Here is a 15,379-nt window from a genome sequence, read left to right as displayed (position 1 = left end):
GAAGATGCTCGTGATTCGTCGGGTATGCCATCGAGCGCGATAATGAAGCATGACATTCGTGGTAGACGTCGGTAACTGGTCAGCGTCATGTATCGAGCGATGAAGCATGCGTTCAGGCACCACTGGATGACGCTGGAAGGCGGAGGAGGCGGAGGCAACGCAGGAGCCAGACGAGGAGTTGGATGCGGGTGTGCGGTGAACGCATGGGAACACGTGACCGTAGCCAAGCGTCTACGGTGCAAAAGGCGTGTCGAGGCTGTTTACGAATGAGCTTCCTGGTCCGCAGCGTCCGCCTGCAGTTTGAATGCGTCGACAACAGCTGGGTGCGGCGAAATCGGCAGTTACGAGCTGCCCTCAACGTCCTTCGACCGCTGACAACGACTCGATATGGAATAGAGCCATCTGCGCCATTGAAGCCGGAGATCAGAGCGAGCGAGAGAGAGAGCGCGCGAGAGAGACGGAGAGAGAGGGAAAGCGTGCGGTTGCCGATAACGCCCACCAATGATGGTACTCATAATCGTTCGAAAAGCTGCCGAATTTTGAGCATATACGCCATTGTCAGTCATCATGCTGCATTTTACGCGAACACGTGTATTGAGGCAATGAGACAAGCGCTCGTCAGGCGGTGCGGCCGTGTTCAAGAGAACGCTTGTTGTTTCAGCAGATACCTGTTTTCTAAGAAGACGCTGCTACCGCTGATATCATCCACCAACACCACTATGTACCTGATTTGGCTTATATGGATCTGAGCTCCCGGTATCCTCAGTTACGGTAGCTCGCTGGTATCCATACCGGCAACGACATTCACCGTTCCAGGCGATGGGCATGCTCCGCATTCAGCACAAGGCACAGCAGCTCGCCCCTGTCCATATCGCTCGACTGAACTCATGCAAACACGCATCGAATCAGCGTACTTGCAGCAATCGACCAGGAGTCTTGCGTCCGAAACACAACACGTGGTTTGCTCCGGCCCGGAGCAGCGTGCACGGCATTGCCGGGCGTGCTCAACTACCGATGGTGGCCAGCGCTCATGCCAACGCGGTGCTTGTCGGTGTTGCTGCAGAGATGCGGCGATATCTGGGGCGCACATGTATCTGCTTCAGCGCTGGGTACGGTCTGGAACCCCGTCTATATCGTTCGGATAACGATGGCGAGCGCTGGGCCGCTGTGCACTCGACGCCAACCCGCTAGAACGCATACGGGGAGCGTTACCTGCCCTGCCAGCGTCGCGGTCATCGTAGAACGCGTGCAAGGAGCAGCTGCCTTTTCGATCCACCGAATCTATATACGAAAGAGGGTAGCACGCTTGCTATAAGCGACCGAGAAAGCGTCCATCATTCCATGGCATACTGCCGAATTCCATCAACCCTGGTCCCTTCGGAGATACTGGGCGTTTCTCATGTTCCATCGTGCGCCGAGTCTGCCGTGGATGCTCCCAGTGGCGTCGACAGCCCCGGTGCGAACGCAAAACTCGGAGACGAAAAAAACAAGAACACCTTCCCGAAACCACTGAGCGGGTGTCGTTGTGGGCGCCCCCCGTGCATGACCGTACGCATCCATGAGCCGTTCGCAGTCGTTCGCTGCAGCGGATACGCTTTTCGCAAAACGCGACCAGCATCGTCCAGAACGCTGTGCTGAGATCCTGCTCCCGGATGCCTGAGGCAAAACTGGTTTACAATCGTTCGAATATGTGACGAACGCGCACTAAATCTCCTCTTTGACGTGAACGTCTCGAACCTCGTTAATCACCGCCATACCGCGCTGGAGAAGGTCCACCATTCGTTTTGCGGTTGCACGTCGCTCCGCTACGTCGCTTGACTCGTTGAGCAGTTCGCTCATACGTTCGGGTTTGTAGAGATCAGCGACCAGACGCGACTGCATCCGGTCGCGGGCGCGGAGCACCAGGAAGCTCATGATTGCCTTTGGTACCATATCCATCATATTGACCCGCACAACATCGAAGTAACTCGCAAGAAGCGTCTGGATGAGCTCGATATCATCCCGATCGCGGTCGCTCGATACTTCGCCTGCTTTGAGGTGTTCCGGCACCGACGGGAGCGTGTGTAAGCCTCGGTTCCGGCGTTCGTTGCCGTCTTCCTCGTCCTCGTCCGCCTCATTGAAAAAGTTGTCCATCGTTGGGTCACCGCGCGGGTTCCGGTCAGAGCGCGCGTCCTTCTCGGCGTTCGACGCATCGGTCTTGTTCGGCGACTTGTCATCCTTGCGACGGGCATCGTCGTTCTTCTTCGCATTTTCGTCCTGGTTTCGCCGGCGAGGTTGAAGAATGCGATTGTCGTTTGCGTTGCTCTCTTTCGGTGCACTATTCGCGGCGTTGTCCGTACTGTTCGCAGCTTTCGCGGATCTAGTTCGGCGCTCTTCCTCTTCCATGCGAGCGCGCACAAGCTGACTCATTGCTTTGTTGCCGCCGATGAAATCCTTGTGATTCACGGAAATGTAGGATGTCTCCATGGCGATGAGGTTTTGAACCATCTCCAGACACGGTTGTTTCAACTCGCGTAACAGGTTTTGCGCGCAAGCCAAGATTTCGGAGCGCAGATTCTCATAGCGTTGCAGCAACTCTGTTTCACAGTTCAGCGCGAGACGCACGAGTTCGTCGTAGACCAAGTCAACGCAGGAGTAGGCCGGCGGGACAAAGTGGGTAATTTGTTTCTTGACGAGCAGCTCAAAAGCGAGCTCTGGTACGAAAAGCGGGCTGCGATGACCTGTCGCGTTGCGGATTGCTGTGCGGATATCCTCGCGAGTGAGGCCTTCGAACGCATTCATCGACTGCAGCTCCTTCGCGTAAATGTCGTTGAAGATGTAATTGATGCGCGCACCGCCATAAAGCTCCTGGGTATTCACCGTCTGCTGTGAGTTGCCCTCCAGCGATTTTGCAAACTCCGACGAGTATCTATTGATAACATTGAGGAGGGCGCCACCGAGATCGTCAGCGCCCTCAAACGCAGGTCCCAGCGTCTGCAATTCCTTGCGCCACTCTGCTAGCTGCTGCGACATTTTCTGGCGTATGCTCGGCAGCGTGTCACGAATGTGCTTCATAAGAAGCGTTGACAGTGTTCGTGCTAACGTATTCGTTCCCAGCTGTGGCAGCAGACGTCTGTACACCGGATGGGAGCGGAAGAAACGGATTTCATCCTCTCGCGCCTGTTGAATAGATTTACCAGCTCGCAGGTCTGCGGGCCCACGACAGATTACCCCAATGTAACCCAGTTTCAGAGGGATAACCTTCCCGGTCAGCATCTCCATGGCATCCGTTCCTTTGTCCATCAGGTCGAGCTTGGTGATGACACCCAGCGTGCGTCGCCCCTCTGGGTCCGCCTGGCGCGCTATCTGCAACGCATCGCTCGTAGCGAGATCCATTGTAGCCGGGTGCACAGCCAATATAATCGCGTTGGGACGCTCTATGTACGACAAAACCATAGCGCGAATGAGACGCTCGATATCCGACGGCTGGTCTCCGACCGGGACCTTGGTGAGTCCGGGCAGGTCGACGACGGTGAGGTTCACCACGTGCGGTGAGTACACCCGCAGGTTGATCGCTTTCGGGCTTATTCCCTTGTTTTTTCCAGTAACGCGATCTGTCTCTCGTTCTATTTCTGCGCGCACGTCGTCAAAGTTGTAGAAGCGCACACCGGGCTTGTGCAGAAACTCTGCATATGCCTGGTTCTCCGCGCCCGGCGGAATCGACCGGGGGTCCGTTGGCGCTCCATCCGACAGCACATAGCTTCCGTCCTCGTTAAACATGTTATCCGGGGCTCCCGACTGATTCAACCGCTCCCTCGCTGTGCAGTAAAGCTGAACAACGATGGGGCGGCGCGTTACAATACCCGTACCACGCGGAAAAATGGACTCTCCTACAACGTTCTCCAATACGCTCGACTTTCCCGAGGACTGGGCGCCCACCACCATAATCTGTGGCAGGTCGATTGGGCTGTCTAACCCAGTCTCGGCGAAGAGGTCTTGAAGTTTGTTTACGATAGGTATTAGGCGCTCCATGAAGCCTGTCGCGTTCGCCCGAGCAACGCGTACCCAGAGCGCCAAGCCTCGTTGTCAACGTTTCGTGCAGCACCGGGAACGGTGGCGTACCGTCCGTTTCGGACATTCTGGACACAGCATTAAAGCGGACACCAGCGCGATCGCTGCCCTGCATCGAACGCTTTCGAAGGCACACTGCGATCCGTGCACGCGCGCATGGCGCCGGTGGCGCCCACGGACAGCAGCGCGCTCCGATGGCGCGCAGGTCCAGTGCCAGCGTGTCCGATTTCATCGATGCCTTAGCTTCTGGTGCTGTGGTGGTTTTTTTTGATGATCGGTGATGCATCCGTGCATGCAAGCATCCGTGCATCCAAGCATCCGTGCATCCAAGCATCCGTGCATCCGTGCATGCAAGCATCCGTGCATCCAAGCATCCAAGCATCCGTGCATCCAAGCATTCATGCATCCGTGCATCCAAGCATTCATGCATGGATATTGCATATGCTAGGGGCGTGACACGGGGCTCCCGCTACCCGAGGAAGCGTGGCATGCTCCGCTCCAGCGTCCTCTGGGTACCAACAACACCACTCCTGGTTTTCCATCGGATAGAGGCGGTATTTGGTAGTATTTTCGAGACTTGGACGACGCTACATTCGATGCAGAGAGTTTTTGTGAAGTGTACCCATCAGTCTGTACAGTGGTCAGCGTACTTGCGCAGTGGTGCGTGCCGCTGCGTCGCTCGCGCCGCTCCACAGCGTTGTACACATGTTCCTGCGACTGTGAACGGGGGCGGACTGTGCTCAGCGCCTCCGTTTTGCTGTGGTCACTGCGTTCCTCTCGTGTGGCCGTCCGCGCTGCTGCATGCAGCGAAGCTGTCAGTAATGCCAGTTGGCGTCCGAAGCCGACGACGAGCTCCGAATCTCCCTGTTGAACGAACCTCGTCTCTAGTCGAAGTCCGCTGAGGCGTAGCGGCACCGTCACGGCCTCGCAAGGCGTCCGCGGTATCCGCATGGTTGTTGTGGATCGCTCAAGCCTCTCTTGGCATCGGCTAGGCTCGTCTGGACAGCTTTGAAAGAATGGAGGAATCTAGAAGGGAACGGCGGTCGTTTGCTCCTAACTGCCCACTAGATCTGCGCAACTGGGGTTCTTCGGATAGGGTCCTCGATCCCGCGGCAGACGTCATGCGTCGCTGGTTGCCATGCGCTCGACATCCGCGCCAAATAAAAATAGAGCACAGAACTGCTGGCTTCTGCCTGCCTTTCGATTTTTCGAACCATTATAAGATGTACAACGCCGACATTCGAACTGCAGGAAAAAGGGCTTACGTGTTCATGTGCAGTTTTAGGATTCTCAGGAGCCTGTTCGGAGTCGCGCCGCGGACGCTTTGCTGCAGGATTTTTTGTAACGTCATCTGAGTCAGGATGGCTGGCGACGCTCTAGAACGAGGGTTCGTTCAGTAGTGGATATCATCATGCAATGGATACGTACGAGTATCCGCGTTTCTCCTTTTCTTACGTGTAGCATGCTCGAACTACATATTGCTTAACATTGGATGTTTCTGTTGCAACTCGTGTGTGCGCAGCATTTTGTGTATTATGATTTCGGAGAAAAAGGGCTCGACCTCATCCATTGACGGCTTTTTTCACGAGCTCATGCAGAAAAATCAGTATAGTTTGCGCGTCAAATAATCGATTCCTTTCGATACAGAAAATCGTCTTTCTCTATGAGCATGGACGAGACAACATTCTACAGCAGCAGCAGCAGCAGCAGCACGCTTTTGAGCGGATATGGTGCCAGAGGCTCCCATCTCCTCTGTTAGCATGGAAAATGGTCTTATACCCGGACCGGAGGCGATGCAGGGATCAACTTCATTGGGGAGCGCGGTACCGCTTTGCACGAATGGAGCATAGATTGATTGGAAGTTTTTCGACGCCTTTTCCAGCCTGGATTTCGCTTGTTGTACTTGTTTTACCATTGACAAGATCGCGCTTTGCAAATCCTCTATCGAATACAACAGCGCGTGCTTGCGCTTGCATCTCACAAGAAACGAGCGGAGCGGATCACCCCGAAGATGCTCGTGATTCGTCGGGTATGCCATCGAGCGCGATAATGAGGCATGACATTCGTGGTAGACGTCGGTAACTGGTCAGCGTCATGTATCGAGCGATGAAGCATGCGTTCAGGCACCACTGGATGACGCTGGAAGGCGGAGGAGGCGGAGGCAATGCAGGAGCCAGACGAGGAGTTGGATGCGGGTGTGCGGTGAACGCATGGGAACACGTGACCGTAGCCAAGCGTCTATGGTGCAAAAGGCGTGTCGAGGCTGTTTACGAATGAGCTTCCTGGTCCGCAGCGTCCGCCTGCAGTTTGAATGCGTCGACAACAGCTGGGTGCGGCGAGATCGGCAGTTACGAGCTGCCCTCAACGTCCTTCGACCGCTGACAACGACTCGATATGGAATAGAGCCATCTGCGCCATTGAAGCCGGAGATCAGAGCGAGCGAGAGAGAGCGCGAGAGAGACGGAGAGAGAGGGAAAGCGTGCGGTTGCCGAGAACGCCCTCAACACCTGATGTTGATAGCACTGGGAAGAGACCCAAACTTTTGTGTGGATGCCAGTGCTATGCCCGTGCACTCGTTCCGATTTTTTCAGACAACGATGCAACGTACTCTGCAGTGTTCGGAGCAGTGGATCCGAAATACGCCGTTTCCTGCGGCCTGACGGTGCGGTGTCGGGACCCGTCGAATGCTAAAAATAGATATGCTCCCATAGCCGGCCAAGATGAACTGGTAGGCAACCGTTGAAGGCCATGTTGCTGAAACATGCGGAAGAGTCCTTGTCCATGACCAGGGTCCGAGATGTTTTCTCCCCTGCACCCCAGTAGCAGAGCTGTACCCGCTTCCTCAACTGCGTTGGTGGCGTCCGCTCACGCTGCAAATTCCCAGACTTGGGTTTTTGTTGCTGTCTAGCCTAAGAGGCATGTCCATGAGCAGCGCTTGGCGACCAGGTGACCTTCGTTGCCGCAGGGCGAGCTCCGAAAGGCATCACGTTCAGGAGTCACATGCTACGGTCGGAGGCGAGCTCGCTTACCAGCAAACCAGCGCCCCGTCTATACTATCGTCTGGACGAGCAATCGCTGACCGAGCCTTCCGACCGCCAGGCTATCCAGGAACTGAACAATGCCCAGAATGCGAATCGTGCCTCTGCTGAACACTAGGCGCTTTGACGACAGCGCCTACGCCTTTGACTGGACTGAGCTAGACAGCATTCGCTGGCCCGAACAGCCGCTCGCTACCAGTCTCCGCTGGGTCCTCCGCGACCACCTCTGAGCGTTGCGAATCGTCATTGCTCAAGAACAGGACAGAGAAATCTGGGAAGCGAAACCACACACTGCTTCGACTGAGGTATTGATTGTTAAACGATCATGCCCATTTCGTGATTTATAGACGAGCGTCCGGATGCATCGCAGCTAAGGCTAAAAGTGTCGGCATGCTCGCTTGTCTCTGACTGACAAACAGCGAGTTGCGCGTCTTTGAGTTCCCGTAGTCAGGTCCCTCGTTGGTCGCCAATGACGTTCCATTGAATGAAATGAACATCTGCCCCGCCTCTGATCATCCATCGCGACTCCATTCGACTCGAGGATGACGAGTTCCGCGCGCGACGCACCCGTGTCGAGGCGTGCTTTTTTTCTGCGTCCATCCGAGTATCTTCATCACCGTTCAAATCAACTTCAAATGAACCTCGCACCCTGCTGCTTTCTCGGTAGTATTTCGTAGGGATCCTATGTGTGAAATGGATTGATGAGAACAGAGTCGTGAAGATGGAGTCTTACAAGTTCCGTTTTGGGTGCACCACGTTCATGAGAAGGACAACGCGAGGAGTGATTCATGCACCGGCTGATCGTGGAGCAACTGACCGGTAGGGGTCAGGTACCTGTTCGCAATCCACCAGTGTCGCCATACAGTCTTTACGCGACCTTTCCCCAATTCACAGGACACATTACTTTTCTTGAATACCTGTGAGAACAAGAAAAAGTCACAAAAACGGGCCCCTGGCACAAATATCCAGCATACATCGTTCTGAGGTGAACGTCCACCGATGCCCTGCATTCTAAAGCGCATACGATGAGATACCTGCTTCCGCATATTGAAGCACGGAATCTCTATCCGCCAAACAGCGAAGCGTCTCCCACAACGTCCCGCGGTGGCGATTCCGACACCGTCAGCGTCTGTTGCATGCGTTGAGCGAGCGCATCATGGGGATGCTCGGAAGCGGGATCCGTATGCTCTGCTCTTTGCCGCTCGGTTGTCTCCTGAAGCGCCTCGTCGTCGCTCGCATTGGAGAGAGAATCCGAGCTAGATTCATAGTTGCGTTCTTCGTATTTGGTCTCATCCGCATTTGCATCATCGACGAAGAGCTCTGGCCGGTATTCGAAAAGATCGCGGCCTGAAAGGCCATACGCCAGTGCCACTTTGTGCCTGACGTAACTCGAATTGCCCTGTGTGCCCATGCGTTTCAGCGCCTGATCCCGTTTGCGTTGCTCGCGCTCCTCTCTTTCCTTTCGCTTCCGCTCTTTCCACTCGAGAAATCGTTCCAAAGTGACCGGCGTATAGGTTGAGATGAGTGCGCGCTCTCGCTCAATCTCGTCCTCGAGGGCAGCAGCCTCAGAAGCCGCGGTCTGATCATTCACACCCTCGTCATTCGCCTTTTTCAGCTTCAGAACGAAACCAGGAGGCAGTGCATGGCGATATGGGCACTTGTCGCCACCATTTGGACACGTCCAGAACCAACCGTATCGACCAGCCTCAAGCGCATCTAGAAAATATCGACAGACGATTTGCGTAGCGTTCCGTTGATTCTGTGATCCGTGCCGCTGTTGAATGACCTCCTCCAGCTGTTTCATATCCCAACTGGCCATCTCTGTTCCTGACGGAGCTGGTTGACTGTTCGAGGTTGCTGCTTTCTGCTCCCGGAGATCCGTGTAGAGATCTACCTTGTCGTTCTGACGCTGCGCCTTTGGACCCGCGGGAACTGGCCGAAAGTACTGAGCCAGTTCTGCCGCTCGGGCTGCCTCTGCTGCCTTCCGGGACTGCCGCTGCGCAGGCTCGGTCTGATGCGAGCCCTTTCGCGAGCCGCCAACCATTTGTTCCGCTTGCTTCTGGACCTGTTCGACGTAGCGTTGCACTTTTTTCGATTTGTTCTTGTTTTTCATTCCGAAAGTCTTGTCCTCTACGATCTTCTTCTTCTTCTCTTCGGCAGCTTTGCCTTTAGGCGCTGCAGCTTTCTTTCCAGCCATGATGATGTATTCAAAACTCTCAGCAGTTTCTCTCCAGTATTTCAAGCTCTGGACTGGTAGTTGTCGCAGAAAAATTCCCAGGTTGCGTCCGCCGATCCCTGTGTTCGACGTTTGTATTCGTTTCGCTGCACCTCTCCTTGCTATGTCTCGGTTCTAGAGAAAGCAGGTGGCTGTGCTTGCGATTGCGCTCTGCACTATCGTACTCTAGTAGAGCTCAGCGTCGAGCGCCGACCGCGCGCTGGCGTCCTCTAGTCTCTCTCCGAGCCTCCAGTCTAGCTCGACAATGTCGGACAAGAGCGTTGCCCTGAGTCAAACGCGTAGCGCGTGGTGGTGCTCTCAAAAGCTCACAGGCAGCCCAGGTCTGCGGCACCACTGCCGCTGCACGTCGCCAACGTGTACGCAACTTTGGCAACGCACAAACCAGACCCAGTCTAGTTCAATCTATGTCCAGCAAAACAGCTGGCCTCGTGCAAGCCTCTAATCGCTCGTGGCAACGACACACACTGCGTCCTGCAAGTGTTCGCCGCGACTCCGTCGTCGAAGTCGTTGTCGTTGTCCTGTGCCACACCGCGCTACGCTGCCACAGTACGAACCGACAACGCCTCCTGCGCAAGCAAGTGACCAAGCGGTTCCCAAATCAATCCAGCAAGCGTCTGTAGAAGAGCGTCCTCAGCTAACCGCTGCTGCACGCTCCTTTTCAAGGTTCAGTGTCCGGCTTGTTCGCCCGGGCGCGCCCCTGCGGCAGCCGGTGTCTAGTACCGCAGGCGCCTCCGCAGCAGCCCTGAACGGAGTGTGTGTATTGCCCGCTCTGCTTATGGTGCTTGCCCGGGGTGCTCGTCTGGTAGCGCTAGCAACCCTCGCTGGAGTCGCTTTGAACACAAACCTTCGTCGCAACGCCATGTACGCACTAAAGGCGGTTCAGTTCCTGGTACACGGCTCGTGGTCGTATACACGCGGTGGCTTCGAAAAGCACCAGCGAGCATACTTCCGAGCGGAGGATGTGGCGGTTGATCTGCACGACAAGCACGTGCTGATCACTGGAGCGAACTCCGGTATCGGGTACTGTGCTGCGGAGGCGTTAGGTCTACGCGGAGCCACAGTGCACCTGCTCTGCCGGAACAGCGAGCGCGGTGAAGCCGCCAAGATGCGGCTGGTGCAGAAGCTCTCGGAGCGCACTGGTGCCGCTACAGGGGTTTCGGTGTCGACGTCAGCGGCGGAACGCGTTCATCTGCACGTCGTGGACGTGAGTGAGGCGCACAGCATCAGACGGTTTGTTCAAGACTATTTGGAACGCGGTTTCCCAGCGCCGAACGTGCTCGTGCACAATGCAGGCGCGATGACCAGTCCGTGGAAGGCGACCAGCGAGGGCGTCGAAGTGAACTTTGCGACGAACGTCATGGGACCTGTGCTTCTCACAGACCTCTTGCTTCCGTCGATGCTCCAAAGCGACGGCGGAGACCATAGAGTTATTTTCGTAACGAGCGCCGGTATGTTGACCGAACGATTGGAGACGAAAGATCTGGAGTGGCGTGATCGGGCGCGTTTCGATGCCACTCGCCAGTACGCTAAGAACAAACGACAGCAGGTTGCGATTGTGGAACAGTACGCCCGCACCGTATCACCGGACAAAGTACTTTTTGTTGCCTGCCACCCAGGATGGGCAGAAACGCCCCTTGTCCAGGAGGCTATGCCAGGATTCTATGCTCGCCTCAGAGGTAGTCTTCGAACGGCGGATCAGGGTGCAGACACCATCGTCTGGCTCTCGTGCGTTCCGCGGAGTCGCATAGAAGATGGTATGCTCTATTTTGATCGCAACATTGTTCCCAAACACCTGCCGCTCTCGGATACATCGTATCACGTTCGAGATGCAGAGGAATTGCTCCGCAAAGTTCGCCAGCGCATTGACGAAATTTCCGCAAAAGCGGAGTCATCCGCTGCGAGAGTAGCTGGTGCAGAGACCTGATGCACCACCTATGCATCAAGATCGTGTCTAATGCGGAATGCACGACAGGTGGGGTATACGGATGTGAGCCCCCGGCTCAGAGACAAAGGCCAGCGTGCTGCTTTCTCCAAATCCTGTTGATGCATCAGCAGAGGCGCTATGTTGGCCTGTTCTGCTTCCGAAATGTGTATTCGTTGTGCGATACAGGGTACCGACACACCGCTTGTCGTTTCCTGCGAATGAGGGGTAGCGGCAAATTCGCGCTGCACCTGTTGCACGTTCTAGCCCTGTGCCTTCTTTCGGGGCACATGAGCAGCCTATGCGCGTGCTCGCAACCATTGACGAACGTTCCGTGGATGCATGCTTTTGTTAGGCGCTCCTCTTGGCACGCCGATTGCACACTGAATCCCATGGTGCGTTGAAATATCGTCGATGCTGTCATCTACGATGCTCATTTCATTGTCAAAATACGCTTGTGCACTGTTACGAGTCGCGGCATCGAATCCAGGTGCTTCCTCTTTCTCTCGAAATACGATCACCGCTTTGTAGTGGCGTTCTTTTTGTACAGCAAACGCGAGCTTGCTGAACCCAGAGCGCTCGCCGATCCGTTTGTGAGCGCCGCTTGGACTGCGTGGAACCCCCTGCCCCCGTAAAACCGTAGACACACCGATGCTTTTGAAGCCGCACCATCGCTTTCACATACCAGCGATACAATCAACAGGTAAAGAACAGCGAAAAGCAGTCCTTCCGTGGAATACCTCGCGCTTATATGCAAACTGGCGCAGCAGCAGCAGCAGTATCTGTCGCAGGCGGCGGCGCTGCACGTCAGGACTGCATACAGCACCGAAGGATTCCGCTCCCGAGTGCTGATTTTACAGAGAAAACTCCTGGGGGTCTTAGAATGCTTCATTGGACGGTCGTTTCTGACATAGACGAGAGACGGACTGGTTCAATAGGGCGCTCATTTGAGCACGATACCAACCTTTCAACGCGTGGTACGCCTCGGAGCCAACTATACTCGCTTTGGCGTGCGAGAGGCCCACGTCCATCGGAGTGAGCCTGTAATCGTGAAGGCACCATCGATGTGAACAAACCACCAGGCACTTTTGCTGTCAACATCTTTTCAGAAAACTATTTTCTAGTTCCAAAATTGTTGGATTCTGACACTTACTGGCACTTTTTCTGTCAACATCTTTTCAGACAACTGTTTTCTAGTTTCAAAATTGTTGGATTCTGACACCACCAGGCACTTTTTCTGTCAACATCTTTTCAGACAACTGTTTTCTAGTTTCAAAATTGTTGGATTCTGACACCACCAGGCACTTTTTCTGTCAACATCTTTTCAGAAAACTATTTTCTAGTTTCAAAATTGTTGGATTCTGACACCACCAGGCACTTTTGCTGTCAACATCTTTTCAGACAACTGTTTTCTAGTTTCAAAATTGTTGGATTCTGACACCACCAGGCACTTTTTCTGTCAACATCTTTTCAGAAAACTATTTTCTAGTTCCAAAATTGTTGGATTCTGACACCACCAGGCACTTTTTCTGTCAACATCTTTTCAGACAACTGTTTTCTAGTTTCAAAATTGTTGGATTCTGACACCACCAGGCACTTTTTCTGTCAACATCTTTTCAGAAAACTATTTTCTAGTTCCAAAATTGTTGGATTCTGACACCACCAGGCACATTTTTTCTTTAATATTTTTGCAGGCAACTGTTTTCGTTTCGAACTCGCTCCATCCTGAGGCCAGGCAACGGTACATGATCCGCGGGCTACCGCGGCGAGGTTTACGAAACATCGCGTACACGATGACACTTGGGTCGGCTTCGGATACCAAGGGACGGAAAGCGCTGAATGAGTGCGTTCCGCTATAGCAAGACCCAGTAGACAAGCTTCTCCGCAATGAACTGGTTCTGTATTTTTCATCTGGGAGGACTTGTTCTTTTCTTTCGTGACCTTAGCGAAGCGAGCGATGCGGGAACCGACGACCAGCACACAAGCGCACAGCCCGAGAGCGTCCTCCGCGACCTTGTCCGCACTGTGCTGCTTGCCGAGAAAGCTGGAGCCCGAATCGCACAGCTACGCAAGCAGCATCTCGTAGCCTGGCGGGCAGCGAACCAGTTTCAACTGGTGTTTGCAGCAGAGGCCCCCAGTACGCTCGAGCTGCACCTACTGGAGCAGTTTCTTGAGTGCTGCCGTTCGAGTTTCTGCCAAACGTACGGAAGCTTGCTTCAGCGTCGACGCTGGTCGACCGAGAGTGACTTTGATAGCTTTGCTGAAACTGTTGATCGTGCTCGTGCAACGCTCCAGCTCGGTAACACAAGGGCAGTGTTCGCGGCAGACGAGCACGCTCACGTTGGGGCGGCCCTCCAGCGGGGGCGCGTTTCGAGCCCTACACCAGCCGCTAATACAAGGTCCTCTGTGCAAACTCTCGAAGATTCACAGAGCGCCGTACCTTCGAGCTTGTCTGCACCGACTACTGACGCACCCGACGTGCATGCACCGGGACATGCTGGCAGCATCAAGGATACGCTTGCAGATGATGACGTGCCGATACGGTCGAATGCCGAGCCCTTGATGAATGCATCCATACCCGTGGAAGCAGCAGCGCTCGAAACGAGTACACACCCGAGCAACCAAGCGAAGAAGCTGTCACGAGGGAGCATTCAGCGGCACTCAGCACGTCCTGAACAGCGACGTCCGCCGAAGAAACATACCAAACTAGCGGCTGGACGCCGTTGGGATGATAGCATCCCGACTGCCGAGGAACTCGCTGCTCTGGACCTCTCCGGGGAGGCGAGCTGTCCGCTGGGTAGCGCCGATGATGTGGGGCGCGCTCGCGCCGCCTACCTCGAGACACAGCCTCGCGCGTCTATTTTCGAAAACTTAACCACAGATGAGGAAGCTACAAACAATGACATGGAGCGCGACGTGGGAGCAGATGGCGCAAGAGGCAGCGGGAATCTCTGGAGAACCCTCGGTCGGCTCGCTGGTTCGAGGCCATTAACCCGTGCCGATCTTGAAAAGCCTCTTCAGTATTTCCGGGACCGTCTCATTGCACGGAATGTTGCTCCAACTGTGGCAGAGAAGCTCACCCAGTCGGTTGAGGCTTCGCTTGAGAATCGAACTTTGGATGCGCTTACCGTGCATCGCATGGTTCGCGCTGCGGTCGAGGATGCGCTCCAACGAGTGCTGCAGCCTCTGCACGGAACGCAGGATCTTGTTCTAGCTATTGAACAGCATCGACAACGAGCTAGTATTCGTCGTCCTTTTGTGATCGTCTTTACTGGAGTCAACGGTGTCGGAAAATCAACGACGCTCGCGAAGATCGCCTTTCTTCTCTTACAACACAATCTGCGCTTGCTCCTGGCAGCAGGCGACACCTTTCGCGCTGGCGCCATTGAGCAGCTTCGGATTCATGCGCGCTGCCTGAATATTCCACTTTATGAACGAGGCTACGGTAAGGATCCATCGTCTGTAGCTGCGGCTGCCATCTCCCAAGCCGAGCAGGAGCAGCGGGATGTCGTCCTCATTGACACCGCCGGTCGCATGCAAGACAATGAGCCGCTCATGAAAGCATTAGCTGCATTGGTGCAGCGAGCAGCTCCTGAGCGCTTGTTCTTCGTAGGCGAGGCTCTGGTCGGGAACGAGGCCATCGACCAGCTGGTCAAGTTCAATCAGGCGTTGCTCAGGTATCAGCAGGGCAGCGGTGGCAAACCTCGCCTCATTGATGGCATTATTCTGACCAAGTTTGATGCCGTCGACGAGAAAGTCGGTGCCGCTGTCACGATGATGTACACGACCTCGATACCGATTGTCTTTGTGGGCACTGGCCAGACCTACCATGACCTGGAACCCGTCAACATCCCGAAACTTGTCAAAGCGCTTGTACGCTGAATGCACGGGGCCCTACACCTTGCGCATATTATGGCGCTTTACGATCATCCGCGGGGGCAAGTGCCGCCCCTGCAATGACACGGAAATCCACACAAAGAACACGTTTGATGCTGACAAGAGCATCTACGGATCGGGCATGATTCTCCTTCTTGTCGCTGTCGCCGTACCCCATACGTAGAAGGTACCTCTTTGGCGCCAGGGTACACCGAGACGATGTCCGCTGACTCTATGAAACGGAAAGCAAATCAGTGG

The 15,379-nt window shown here is 54.9% G+C and overlaps 4 protein-coding genes across 4 annotated transcripts; 2 read left to right on the top strand and 2 right to left on the bottom strand.

The window, feature by feature from the left end:
- Positions 1–1,704: 1,704 nt before the first annotated feature.
- On the bottom strand, positions 1,705–4,011 carry CYME_CME019C (dynamin-related protein involved in mitochondrial division CmDnm1/DRP3; the record flags this gene model as incomplete). The annotated part of the gene is made up of 1 exon (XM_005535486.1): positions 1,705–4,011. The coding sequence occupies one exon, from the start codon at positions 4,009–4,011 to the stop codon at positions 1,705–1,707; it is 2,307 nt and encodes a 768-aa protein (XP_005535543.1).
- Positions 4,012–8,151: 4,140 nt separating this feature from the next.
- On the bottom strand, positions 8,152–9,285 carry CYME_CME018C (hypothetical protein, conserved; the record flags this gene model as incomplete). Its single annotated transcript, XM_005535485.1, has 1 exon — positions 8,152–9,285. One exon carries the CDS (start codon positions 9,283–9,285, stop codon positions 8,152–8,154), a length of 1,134 nt encoding a protein of 377 aa, XP_005535542.1.
- An 814-nt stretch (positions 9,286–10,099) lies between these two features.
- On the top strand, positions 10,100–11,248 carry CYME_CME017C (unknown dehydrogenase, conserved; the record flags this gene model as incomplete). The annotated part of the gene is made up of 1 exon (XM_005535484.1): positions 10,100–11,248. The coding sequence occupies one exon, from the start codon at positions 10,100–10,102 to the stop codon at positions 11,246–11,248; it is 1,149 nt and encodes a 382-aa protein (XP_005535541.1).
- A 1,884-nt stretch (positions 11,249–13,132) lies between these two features.
- Positions 13,133–15,127, top strand: CYME_CME016C (signal recognition particle receptor alpha subunit; the record flags this gene model as incomplete). Its single annotated transcript, XM_005535483.1, has 1 exon — positions 13,133–15,127. The coding sequence occupies one exon, from the start codon at positions 13,133–13,135 to the stop codon at positions 15,125–15,127; it is 1,995 nt and encodes a 664-aa protein (XP_005535540.1).
- Between the last annotated feature and the right edge of the window lie 252 nt (positions 15,128–15,379).

Source organism: Cyanidioschyzon merolae, chromosome 5 (genome assembly GCF_000091205.1).
Source record: "Cyanidioschyzon merolae strain 10D DNA, chromosome 5, complete genome".
In the NCBI taxonomy this organism is placed as follows: domain Eukaryota; phylum Rhodophyta; class Bangiophyceae; order Cyanidiales; family Cyanidiaceae; genus Cyanidioschyzon; species Cyanidioschyzon merolae.
This window is presented reverse-complemented; position numbering and strand designations above follow the sequence as displayed.